At 35.9% G+C, this 13,113-nt stretch overlaps 1 protein-coding gene across 17 annotated transcripts in view; it reads right to left on the bottom strand.

Moving 5' to 3' along the window:
• The window catches only part of GULP1 (GULP PTB domain containing engulfment adaptor 1), a 112,860-nt gene that overhangs the window by 22,378 nt on the left and 77,369 nt on the right, over window positions 1-13,113 (bottom strand). For all 17 annotated transcript variants that reach the window (XM_087882086.1, XM_087882100.1, XM_087882102.1 and 14 more), the window contains exon 5: window positions 4,854-4,925. In XM_087882086.1, coding sequence (XP_087738212.1) covers window positions 4,854-4,925 — 72 coding nt within the window. The remainder of the gene's footprint in view (window positions 1-4,853; window positions 4,926-13,113) is intronic.

Below are 13,113 nucleotides of genomic sequence, written 5' to 3'. Positions count from 1 at the left end.
GGTGGTAACCAAAACCTTGAAGCGCACCCGGAAGACCACCGGGAGCCAGTGCAGCTCGCGCAGGAGGGGGGTCACATGGGAGCGCCACGTCGCTCCCATAACCACCCGCGCGGCCACATTCTGGACCAGCTGGAGCCTCCGGGTGCTCCTCAAGGGGAGCCCCATGTAGAGAGCATTGCAGTAGTCCAAGCGGGAAGTAAATATAGTATATAGTTTACTGCCCATTTACTGCCCAAATGTAAATCTTCTTTGTTTTTATTTTATATGTAGCCTTTATTATTTTTATAAGTAACTCAAGGCAGTGAATATACTCCTCCTCAGCCTCCTATTTTTCCCATAACAACATCCCTGTAAAGTGGATTGAGTTTAGAGAGAGTGACTGGCCCAAAGTCATCCAGCTAGCTTTCATAAGTGTTATACAAAGCTGTAATAGTTTTACAATAACACCAACACATTTATTTAGGTTGTCTCTCTATTGTTCCATTTAAAGTGATATTAAAATAAAGTTGTATCTGATTTTATCTAATTGGATTTGTATGCTATCTTGATGGACTGCTGCACTGATTAGAGTTACATTAGATTGTTGATCGGTTTTACCCGTGCTTGTTCTCTACGCCATGAGCTCTGCCTCTGTAGTTTGGATCCTTGCCTTTTTTTGACTCTTTTTTGCAGCCAGAAAGTGAATGGATCTGAGAAGTGGTGAATGGCTAGCTTGACAGTGCATGCAGCCATGCATCACTTCTACAAAACCTTAATCTTTGATCTAACCAATATGAACAACTTCTGTCCATCTAAATCTTTTCCTTTCTGGGGAAAGTGTTGGAGAAGACAGTGTGATAACAATTATAGAAGGTCTTGAATGATGCAGTTTAGAGAAAGAAAAGAGTACCCTACAAATATTGACCTACTGTTTCAAAGCTTGGGAGATTGAGGAGAAAGAGATTTAGAATCAATTCTGACAAGACATGAGAGCGGGTGATTCAGAAGCTTTCTTAAACAGGTACATAGCTGACTCTGGATGGGATTATAGGAACGTAGTCCTTGTTGAATGACCACTCATTCAGTGACCATTCAAAGTTATGATGGCATTGAATGAGGTGATTTACTTCTTTGTAATTGGGTCTGTTGCAGCATCCTCATAGTTGTGTTCTGAATGCTTGGAAATCAGCTTGCAGTTATGACAGTCACAATATCCTCTGGTCATATTTTGTAGAAGCTGCCTACTGAATACAAATTAGCAAAGTTGACATGTTGTAAGTCCTCTTCCTCTAGGACGGATGAAGTAGGAGCCTACAAAAGGATTTTCTCTGTTACGATCCCTTTCCCTTGGGACAATCTGCCTCTAAACTTGTTAGATTATTGTACTGCAAATAGAGGTTAATGACAGATACATAATAATTTTTACTATTATGTACCAGGTGTTGCTTCAACTGCATGCCACATAATTAACTTTTAGTGTTTTGGAATAAATGACCATTTATTAAATTGCAATTATGACCTTTCAATGTTTTTTTTAACCATTTGCAAAATGAAAAGAGAGAAAAAGAAAAGATTGACCTGACTACTAATCACTTGGTTCTGTACATATGTTTATATGATACTTTACAAGAAATTTGTTTACATTATCAGGTAGACTGAGTAGGGAGAAAAATAAATACCAATAAATGAAAATATTTGTAGCTCAGGGTTGAAATGAGGGATCTTTGGTGTTCTCTGAGCTTGCTTGTTTTCTTGCAGATGTTTCAATACCCAAACAAGGGATCATCATCAGTGCTAGTTGATGTTACTTAGTTTGGATAATGAGACATCTGCTAGAAAACAAGCAAGCTCAGAGAACACCAAGGACCCCTCAGAAAAATAAATAAATAAAAGGGAGCACAGGAAACAAGATAACCAACAGAGAAGGCTAGATTAGAAGAACAGCCAAGAGAATGGCAGAATCTTGCTGAAGTTCCTTTTGAAAGTGCTTCGGTCAACTTTATATTGATCCAGAATATATGTCTTTCATCTTTGCAATCAATTTTTTTGCCATTGTAAGAGTAAGCAATGGACGCTTTCTTTATCCTGTGGTTATCAGTATATAGCGTAGGGGGAAAAAAATCCCATGTGCATCTACAAAAGCCAAACAATTTTCCAAACCAAAATTAAAATACTGGTAGTCCTTGACTTACAATAGTTCATTTAGTGACCATTCAAAGTTACAATGGCACTGAAAAATGTGACTTATGACTATTTTTCACACTTATGACCATTGCAGCATCCCCATGGTCACGTGATTTATGTTCAGATGCTTGACAAATGACTCAAGTTTATCACGGTCCCCTTTTGCGACCTTCTAACAAGCAAAGTCAACGGAGAAACCAGATTCGCTTAACAACTGTGTTATTAATTTAACAACTGCAGTGGTTCACTTAACAAATGTGACAAGAAAAGTCATAAAATGGGGCAAAACTCGCTTAACAAATTTTTCACTTAGCGACATAAATTTGGGTTCAACTGTGGTCATAAGTTGAAGACTACCTGTAATTGCTAGCCAAAAAGGAACTACTACAGCACAAGACATTATAAATAACAATGCTGCTTTTTTGGAAGTCCACATTTCCAACAATAAGCTGAATCTACATTTATCTACCTTAATAGATACAAAAAAAAAGGGGGGGGGTTATTTGATTATGGATTATTGGAATAATAATTGTTCATCTATAAAAAGTGACTTAACGAATGTTAAAGGAATTTTCCATTGTCATAAATGGGTTAGATATTTTAATCCCCTACTCCATGCTTGATTATATTCTTGAACGCCCCAAGTTGGATACTAACATAGTATAATTTAGCAAGGACTTACTAGGGTTGTTTTGCTGTGTGTCTGTTAAAATTACTATAAACAACGGTGGTTCTGAAACACTTAAATTGAAGGCTAATATCTTGACATCATAAATTGTTTTATTTATAAAAATTTCCACTGTTATTTTTTTTCAACTGATAAACAGGCTGCAGCAATTAATTGAACAACAGTATGCATTCTGCATTCCATTTACTCTTTCCCCCCAAATAATACTTTCCTATGTCCCCTTTCAGACCATAAAAATCAAAGTAGATGTCTCCCTGATAGCTCATGTAGAAGAAGGAGAATTCGATACTTTTACAAATAATTGGACCCTAAGGGACTCCCATTTATAAGAGATGTCTGATATCAATGATCCCAAGATAGCTAAGAGTACACTTCCAATGATGAAGCTCATTGACTTGAGACAGAAGATACACCTTACTGAGTCTGAGTCTCTAAGAGGCGACATGAGCTTCCTAACAGAGGAAACAACTTCTCAGATCCCCTAGAAGTTAAATTCATTTTCAGAAAATATATTTTAGAAATATATAGAGGAATGATATACCAATACTGTAAATTATCCACAGCAAAGCTTTCTTTTTTAAAGGTAGGTAAATTTAGCATAGAAGATGGACAGTGTGACATTCCTTGATCATTTTAATAGAAGGTTTAAAAGAAATTATTTTTTGCCCAGACTTTTTCCAACTGTTATAGGAGAAAATTATTTAGGTTTAGAAAGGCTACCAGGCTCTGCAATTTGATCCTCAACTCAATTATTGCTTTTCAGTAGGAATTCCTAGAACATGTGTCAGGAAGAGGAAGAAACAGGAGATGAGAAATAGCAGCTGAAAAGGCAAAAGGTGAAACCCTTTTTATAGCTGCTCTAGCTGCTGTCTGGAACAAAATGCATAATTTCTTCCAAGAATGTGGAATATATGATCCCTTCCCCTTCTTGAATTTTGCCCATGTCATTAATGTACATCCATATTAGAGGAACTAAATAGATGCAATGCTATTCACAAAAGGAGGGACTGTGTATGAATTTCAAAGCCTATATCAGGAGTGTCAAATCCAAGGCTTAGGTCTGGCTGGCGGGGCCACCTTGGAAACAGGGAAGGATTGGCCCATGGTGCCTCTGCCAGTGAAAATGGACCTCCATTTTCACTGGCAGAGGGTTGCAGGAGGCCGTCGCAGCTGAAAATGGAACTCACAAGCCAGTGTGTGCTGGCAGTGTGTGTGCCAGCAGTGTGCTCGGGCCACCACAGGTGCCCCCAACACAAGTGATGTTGAGCTGGCCACGCCACCCTGGCCACACCTACGCCAACCCCTCGAGGTCAAACACGACCCTGATGCGGCCCTCAATGAAATCGAGTTTGACACCCGTGGCCTATAATGTAGGCATGGGGTGGGGTAATTCCAGTTTGGGCGAATATTGAAATTTCAATCCCCATTCTTGCTAGAGTCCTAACTGAGATATTTCTATTGGAAGGGGAAATTCTTATGTGATCCTATTTGCTGCAATTAACTTTGCTTTGTTAATAGGTCTTCCTGTATGTTGGGGATAGAATATATATATATTTAAAAAATCAGAGATTTGGTAATTCCACATTTTAATTAAGGAAGGTTGTGAACATACCTATGCTATTACAACATACAGTATTAATATTTTGGAACTGAACACAATGTATTTTGCAAATGAACGTAAACACACGTGTCTCAGGTTAATATTGTAGGATCCATCTGAGTCAGTCAATGGGACCAAAGATTTATTCTTCCAAGCTTTCGGACTCGTTCTAGAGCCTATCCTCATGGAACTTTTCTGTCTGCAGAACATGTCTCCATTCTGGAGAGAGAGAAATTTCCTCAAGAGGGACACCAGCATGAATCCAAAAACGTGGAAAAATAAACCTTTGGTCCCAATGACCAACTCAGGTTGGATCCTATAATGTATTTCTGTTACAAACAGGCATTTAGAATGAGACTTTTTTTTTCAAACATAAATATTGTATTTTAAAATTTTCCTTACCTTAAGTTTTCTCACAGCATCTCTTACAACTTCTGTGCCTTTGGGCTGTTCCACTTCTGTACTGCCAAGAAACTGAAATATTGTAATTTGTGAGAAAAAAGTTTTAAGTCTTTGAAATAGCTAATCAGTATTTTAATGGCCAATAATTTATTTCTGTATGTTTTTAAATCAGAAAGACTAAATTTTGGTTAAACTGAAATATTTTACCTAATTTGACATCTTTTTCTTTCATCGAATATGCTTTTGACCACTACTGCACAATGTGTACTTTCATAATTGTCTCCTCTGGCAAATCAATCTTGGAGAAATCCTTACTGAAGAAAAAATTCAGCCACAAATGATCTGCCACAATATTTGCAAAAACATTTCCAACTCTGCCTACAATTTGATCTCTTTCTAATGTTATCAACTTGCGGTGAACACTAACAGACAAATGTGAAATATGATGCACTAGCATAGAATTTAGGGCAAGACTTCATCATAAATTATGGTGTCATGTCAGAATTTATTATATTTGTTTTGGAACAAACATTTAGGATTAAGGTAAAAGGCAAACAGCACTCAGCAATACTCTCAGAGTGGCTTATAGTAATGCTGACTTGTAGAAATGTAAGTATTTCATTTAAACGATTGTTATTCATTTCAGAGGATAAGAACTGCTGCACTCAGTTAATCAATGAGGGACCACACTGAAGCATTGGTGAACAATTCAAGCAGAAATTTTGCAGTGGATTCAAAGAGGACTATGTGGTATGTTGTGGCACAAACCCAAGTCTGTATACACCCACTTGTCTTTCATGTATTATGCTGATAATATTTCCCAGCTCTGTAGACTGGATGGCAATAAAGATTAGATGGCCATAATAAGAGCTAATATAATGTGCTGCTTTTTTATGTCTCTGAATTTGCACTAAGATTGGCAACCACTATCATAGTGAACTCTGATGGTACAGTGGTTAAAGTGCAGTATGGCAGGCTAACTCTGCTCACAGTCTGGAGTTTGATCCTGATGGGGCTCAAGGTTGACTCAGCCTTCCATCTTTCCAAGGTCAGTAAAATGGGGACCCAGATTGTTGGGGGCACTATGCTTACATTGTAAACCACCCAGAAAGTGCTATAAAGTACTATGGGGTGGCATATAAACCTAAATGCTACCGCTATCATAGAACTTTTTCCTGATTCAAATGATGATCAAAAAGAAAAATGTTTGGGCTGTATTCTATCATGGACATTACACATTTTTATAGGAAGAAGTGCTGTAAATAAAGGCACAGCATTCTTTTATATCAAACACATGGAACTTAGCTCATGTATGCTCCTTGCCCCCAAAACAAAATTTAGCCCAATCTTTTTGTAACCAGGGGTCCAGAGTAGCTCCTTTTTCCATGCAGTGAGAACAATCAGGTCTTCTTTGCTTGAAATAATGTTCTGTGGTTATTGCACAGACAATAAGGCAACAGGAATTTCTATTATCTTTTTCTGCATGGAGAAAGGGGCTATTGTGAGCTGCGAATTTGGCTCAGAGAGTAAGGCACCAGGGATGGATAGGCTTCCTCTCCTTGATGTATGCCCAGTCACTTGGTCGCTGGAGATGTAGCCCTTACTGAAAATTGTTTTGCAAATCAACTTATACTTCATTAATGGCCATGTGGATAATGCTGAAATATAATATGCTTATATCTCCCAGACCTCCTGTTGTTAGGCAACTTTCAGAAAAATAGTTAGAAAACTTGCTAAGTTGGATGATCTGTGATAATTTAACTGTTAAGTAAAAAAGTTGCTAAGTCTTTAAAAAATTAAAAAGGCATGGATTGAGAAATGGGAACCCCAAGGCTATGAACTAGACAGGGAAGTGAAAGGCAAAACACTTAAATATTTTTGCAAAGAAAACCATGTTCAATACTAAAAATATCAGTGTAGGAGAAATATCAGCAATAACTTCCATGTGTTAGTAATAACATTTCAAGACATTAATTTTGAGGATTTAATATTTATACATATCATCACTTAGATGCCATAGCACATGGACTTACAAAATTATTCATGAAAAATAAAAGCTGGGTTGCCTCATTATTTTTGGCTCCAGAATAGAATAGAATAGAATAGAATAGAATAGAATAGAATAGAATAGAATAGAATAGAATAGAATAGAATAGAATAGAATAGAATAGAATAGAATTCTTTATTGGCCAAGTGTGATTGGACACACAAGGAATTTGTCTTTAGTGCATATGCTCTCAGTGCACATAATAAGACAAGATACATTCATCAAGAATCATAAGGTACAACACTTAATGATAGTTATAGGGTACAAATAAGCAATCAAATCATACTAGGAAACAATCAATATAAATCATAAGGATACAAGCAACAAAGGTATAGTCATGCAGTCATAAGTGGGAGGAGATGGGTGATAGGAACGATGAGAAGATTAATAGTAATAGTAATGTAGACTTAGTGAATAGTTTGACAGTGTTGAGGAGTTTATAAGTTGAAAGGTAAGTTTCTACTAGTATTTTTCACTTCCTGCAGGTGGGTTCTTGTCCCTAAATCTGCTTTAGTGGCTAGAGATCCTGACCATATTGAATATTCTTCAGGACTAAATCTGTGATTTTGCATTACAAGGATTTAACTACTGAATTTTAAGCACATTTGCAAGTACAGAAAATACCATTTCTGTGCTCAGAAGTATTTTGGCTACTTGCTTAAAGTTAGCCAATTAATTTTACAATAGTTTAATAGACCAAAGCAGAAATGAGTAACTTTTGCTGAGCTGCAACTTCCAGTTTCTTCAACATTAGTCAGGCTAACTAGGACTGGAGAGAACTGTAGCTCAGCAGTACTTGGAAAGCTACAGACACCCTGCTCTGGAACTGTCTACCCCAATATATCTTATATTCAATACTTTTATCTGGAAATCTCTCTCTCTCTCTCTCTCTCCTCTCTCTACACACACACACACACACACACACACACACACAAAACCATAGTTTAAACTTGTCGATTTATAAACTAGCTTCCCATAATAAAACCACATTAAACAAGCAATTTGGATACAGAGTCAGAATTACAGTTGTTTCTTCAAGTTGAAAACATATTTTTCCTGGAAAATAATTTAATCAGATATTTTTACTTTTAATGCATCCAACACTATTATGGCTAAATAGTGCACAATATAATTATCCTTAAAACCTTTGAAAAAACAGTGACTATAAGCAAGTTCTAGAAGCATAACACAACATTTTACTTTTCTTTTAATAATTTAGAAAGCATATATTAAGATCATTCTCAAGAAGTCATGATACCTGAGCCCATTTATCTTTTTAGCACTATGGTGAGATATAGGATAAAAATAAAAGTACTCAATAAGATTTATAATCATTTCATCCTTGATAATTTGGACCTCCTCCCCCTCCCCAGTCTTCAGATACTGGAATCACTTCATTGCACTGTCATATTATTCTGAAAACACAAAGTAGTTAAGAGGTTCTCTCTTGACAAATAGATCATTTAGATCTAAATGTGTACTAGTAACATTGCTACAAAGTTAGAGGATGTTAAATGCATATATAGTCTGAACTGAAATTGTTTCTGTATTTCCATATTGCTTTTCTCCTTTATTCAGGACAGATCTTGAGCCAATAGGTGTAGGTCAGGACTCACATACATTATTATTCATAACATTATAGTTTTCTATGTTCATACTAAAAACCGTAGATCTTGATGAAACCCATTTTTAAAATTGTTTTACAATTTACAATTAAATCAGATATCTAACACATGTAAACCTTTCTCTTCCAGTAGAGAGCAGCATAGCATTTGTTATTATGGAAATCTTTTTTTTAATTTATTCCTGCCCTACAACTTTTTTTAAAAAAAAATTCATGCATGACTTTTAATACCTTTGAATAATTGAGTGCTAATAAATATTTGGAATGCCATAGAATAATTGATGTGAATTCAAATGAACGAAACTATCCTCAGTTTGAAAATTAAGACATACCATCATTTATTTTTCTAAATGTATGTAAACAGTGGAGCTAAAATATATATACATTATAAATGCTGTGATATATCTGTATAGTCTGGGCAAAATTACCTCCTGATTAAGAGAGATTAAGATAGATAAGAAAGATGTTTGAATCCTGCTCAAGAAAGTAATGTTAAACATAGATAAATGCTCTCTCCTTTCACTGCAGAAAATAAGAGATAACTTTCTGACTGAAAAAGAAGTTGAATACCTCAATCTTACAATACTAAAATAATGCATATGTACTAAAGAAATGACTCATTGTTAGAAACCAGTCCTGGAATGTGAAACAAATGCATATGTACTAAAGAAATGAAAGATGTAGTTTAACGAGCCAGTTTGTTGTAGTGGTTAAGGCACCAAGCTAGAAAGTGGCAGACTCGGAGTTCTGAATAACAAGTAGCTAATACATTTGGTAAATCAAACTGAAATTTCGGCTGCATTTTTTAGATGAGAAATAACTGCTGTTAATTACAGACCTCACAGTCACCAAGCAGTGTAGAAATGTATATTAAGAGACAGCTTATTAATAGTTGTCTCGTGATTTTCCCAAGGTTTGCACTGCTTTTAATTGATCAACAACTAGATGAATGCTGATGAAGTTACTTATTTTTCATTTTAATATTCTTTACATTCTTTGTCCATCATATTTTACCATGATATTTGAAAAAAAAATCTAAATTTGTCTGGCATCCTTAGATGAAACCATGCTAATACATCTAGTTCATATACAAATTTGTTAAAATACTTGTAAATAGAGAACATATCATCTCAAGTGAGGAAAAAACAAATATGTGGTTTGAGAAGAATCCTCAAATTATTATTCCCTGTGAGGACATATATTTGGCTTTATTTCATATGCACTAATGTCTCTGACTTAGTTCCATTTTAATAAGAACCAATACATTCTTAACAGACTAGATCAAGTCACCCAAACAATGGATTCAGAGAGCCACAGACTTAATTGTTGTACAAATAATTATAATCAGTATATAAAATTCAATGTAGGTTTGGGTTAAAAAAACAATTCTCCATGTGATCTAATCTGGCAATACAGGTGAATTAATAATGAAGGAAATATAACTGACATGGGAATATTATAGGAGGTGAGGTGCGTTAGTTTATGATGGCAAAAAATCTGAAATCTGGTAGCACCTTTTCTCACCAAAATTTTATTAAGTCATAACTTTTTGTAGGCTACAGTTCACTTTATTAGATGTATGTCTCTTGGTTTCACAGCCCCATAATGCTACAAATCTGTGAGATCCTGTTTTTAATGATATTAGGCAATTGGTTTCTTACAAGTATTTTAAAACATTATTTATTAATTGAATTTTGCTTCAACTTAGAAAAAATATATTTTTTCTTTAGAATATTGCAAAGCCTCATTAGAACTTTAATAATTCTTGTCTTTAAATGATGAGTAACCACAGTTTTTTCCTCATTTTTTGTCTATTTTTTACAGTGAAAATGGATAGATCATAAGGTATTTTGTCTAAAGTTACTGATATATTAGGACAATGTGCTGGGAGCAACCTTGCCAATGTCTTTTGTGTAATTGATTAAGAACTAATTTATTATAAGCATAATTGAAAACTACTAGCAACCCAGGGCTGCAGGGCATCCTCTCTGCTAATCAGCAGAAAAGGTGCCTGCACTTCTCTGTGTTCAGCTTGGAATATCATTTATATTAACATGATTGCATTATTTTCTGAGCCAATCACTTGTTGTTGATTCCATAAGGAGTTTGTATTGATTCCTGTACAACACACTTCTTAATTTATGATGCAACTACGCTCACTTTCCTGAACAGAGGAATTCAGTTTGATGACCTTAATTTAAAAGTATCTCAGATCACAATTTAGTCTCATAAAATTTTTATGGTTCACTTTCAGATTGCACTTTTAATTTTCTTAGGTATCATTTTCTTATTTTTTCCCCATTCCTTTGCTGTAAACATGTGTGTGTGTGTGTGTGTGTGCGTGCACATGCACATGTATACATAAACACACAAACCTTTGAATCAGTATTGACTCTACAGATACATGAATACATCCACCTTTGAGTCATTGCTGACCTCTGGCCACTGCCTACACTAGTCTTTTCTGGACAAAATCTCAGAAATGATTTGCTGCTTCCTTTTTCTTAGGGCTAAGACAAAATGACTGGCCCAAAGTCACCCAGATGGTTTCATGCCTAAAACAGGACTAGAACTCACAGTCCCTTGGTTTCTAATCTGGTGCCTTACCCACCACATTAAATTGATTCTTAATAACATATTTGCCACACTATTATTTAGGTGAATTGTGTTATCTGACAGTCTTAGATTTTATATTTATTTTCACATAAATGCAATAAATTAAAATATTTTTCTTTAGCATTACTTCAAAGCTCAGTTGTCAAATCAACTTTTCCTATGATTTTCAGTTAATCAATATGTCAGAAAGTTTTGATGCCATATATAGCCATCCTTTAATCAATGTGGCATTTCATAACTAATAAACTGTCCCACTTCCATGCAAAAGTTTCTTGAAAAGTACCCAAGAGAGGAGATTTTCCAAAACAACAACAAATAACCAAAAGATAAAATAGAATCTTAGAGAAAAAAGGAATCTAAGAGATCAAGTCCAACTTCCTGCACACTGCAGGATACAGTACCCCATTCCTAATATATGACCACCCCACTTCTGCTTGAAAACCTCTAGAGAAGGGGAACAAATAACTCTATTCCTATTCCACTGATTACTGTTGAGGGTTCTTCCTAAAGCAGAGCTCCCCAACCTGTGGGCTGTGGCCCACTGCCGGGCAGTGGCCTATTCGCAACCAGGCCGTGTAACTGGTGAGTGCTCTTGCAGCCTGACCCACGCGAGTGGTGGGCGCCAGCACTTACAGCCCCACTTGGGTGAGTGGTGGGTACTGGCACTCACAACCCCAATCATGTGAATGGTGGGTGCTGGTGCTTGCAGCCCCACTCATGCGAGGGGAGGGTGCACACACCCACCATTCACACAAATGAAGCTGCATGTGTACATGCGTACGCGCCTGCTCCTTGCACAAAACCATCCCCTCTCCCCCCTGCTCTGGGTCTCCAATCCAAAAAGGTTGAAGAATACTGTCTGGAAGTCTAATCTGTGTCTACATCCTTCAAGTTTCATCCCATTATCTAGTCTTATTCTGTGGAGCAAAGAAGAATGGGTCTGAACTTTCTACAATGTGACTGCCATTCAGATATTCAAAGACAACTATTGTGTCCTCTCAATTTCTTTTCTGCAAGCTTTAAATTACATTCTTTTTATGGTTACCATTATAGACTAAGTATTTTTGAATTTATTCCCTTTCCTCCCAAGTATTAGCCCTCTCTCCTGGCTTTGAATTGTCTGTAAATTTCGCAAGCATTTCCTCAACACCCTCACCCATATCAATTTATAAAAATGTAGAAAAGCAGAGTCCACTCCATATGTCTTTCTAAGTAGATTTGATGCCTATTATAACTCCCCTTTAAGTATAATCCTTGAACTAGCTGTGGATCTACTTCACAGTTCAGTTGTTAAACTGATGTTAGATGATTTTATAAGACTTTGGCAAAAACCTTGTTGAAATCAAAATATTCTATGTCCACAACAATTCTCTAGCCATTCAGGCTAGTAATTGTTCCATAAAAGGACATAAAGTTAGTCTGGCATGACATGTTTACCAGAAATCCATATTGATTTCTGTTAAATATTTAATTCCTGTTTAAGTGCTTATAGATTGCTTGATAATTCACTAGATGATCTTTTTTTTAAAAAAAGTTTTGCTTCCTGAAAAACTTTTGGTGATTATGAGATCCCTTCACACTGAACAAAAATATAATTTTAGAATGACTGTATTACATAGGAATTTTAAGAAATATGAAATTAACTTAAAATGACTATATTTAATCATATGATGTTTCTGACATGCTGCATGAGTTCCACTAAAAGTATTTTGCTGCTGATTTTTATTTGTACTCAGTGTCTGATGCATCTCACTGCAATGTCCAACAATAGTTAGCCAGCATTGATGGATTCCAGTTGCCCTGACACCATTTTTCCATTGGGGCAATATCCTGATGAAAGCTTTCACCATGTTCGTCACTGCATTTAGATTTTCAGGAAACAAGTCCAAGTGTGAATGAAAATGAATCTTCAGTGATGTGTTGCACTTCATGGTCTTGTATGCTGTAAGAAGTCTGTTAACCATCTGAATGTA

The sequence above is a fragment of the Pantherophis guttatus genome, chromosome 1 (genome assembly GCF_059756535.1).
Source record: "Pantherophis guttatus breed Tessera chromosome 1, ASM5975653v1, whole genome shotgun sequence".
NCBI lineage: Eukaryota > Metazoa > Chordata > Lepidosauria > Squamata > Colubridae > Pantherophis > Pantherophis guttatus.
The sequence above is the reverse complement of the archived record's forward strand: the minus strand, read 5'-3'. Positions and strand labels throughout refer to the sequence as shown.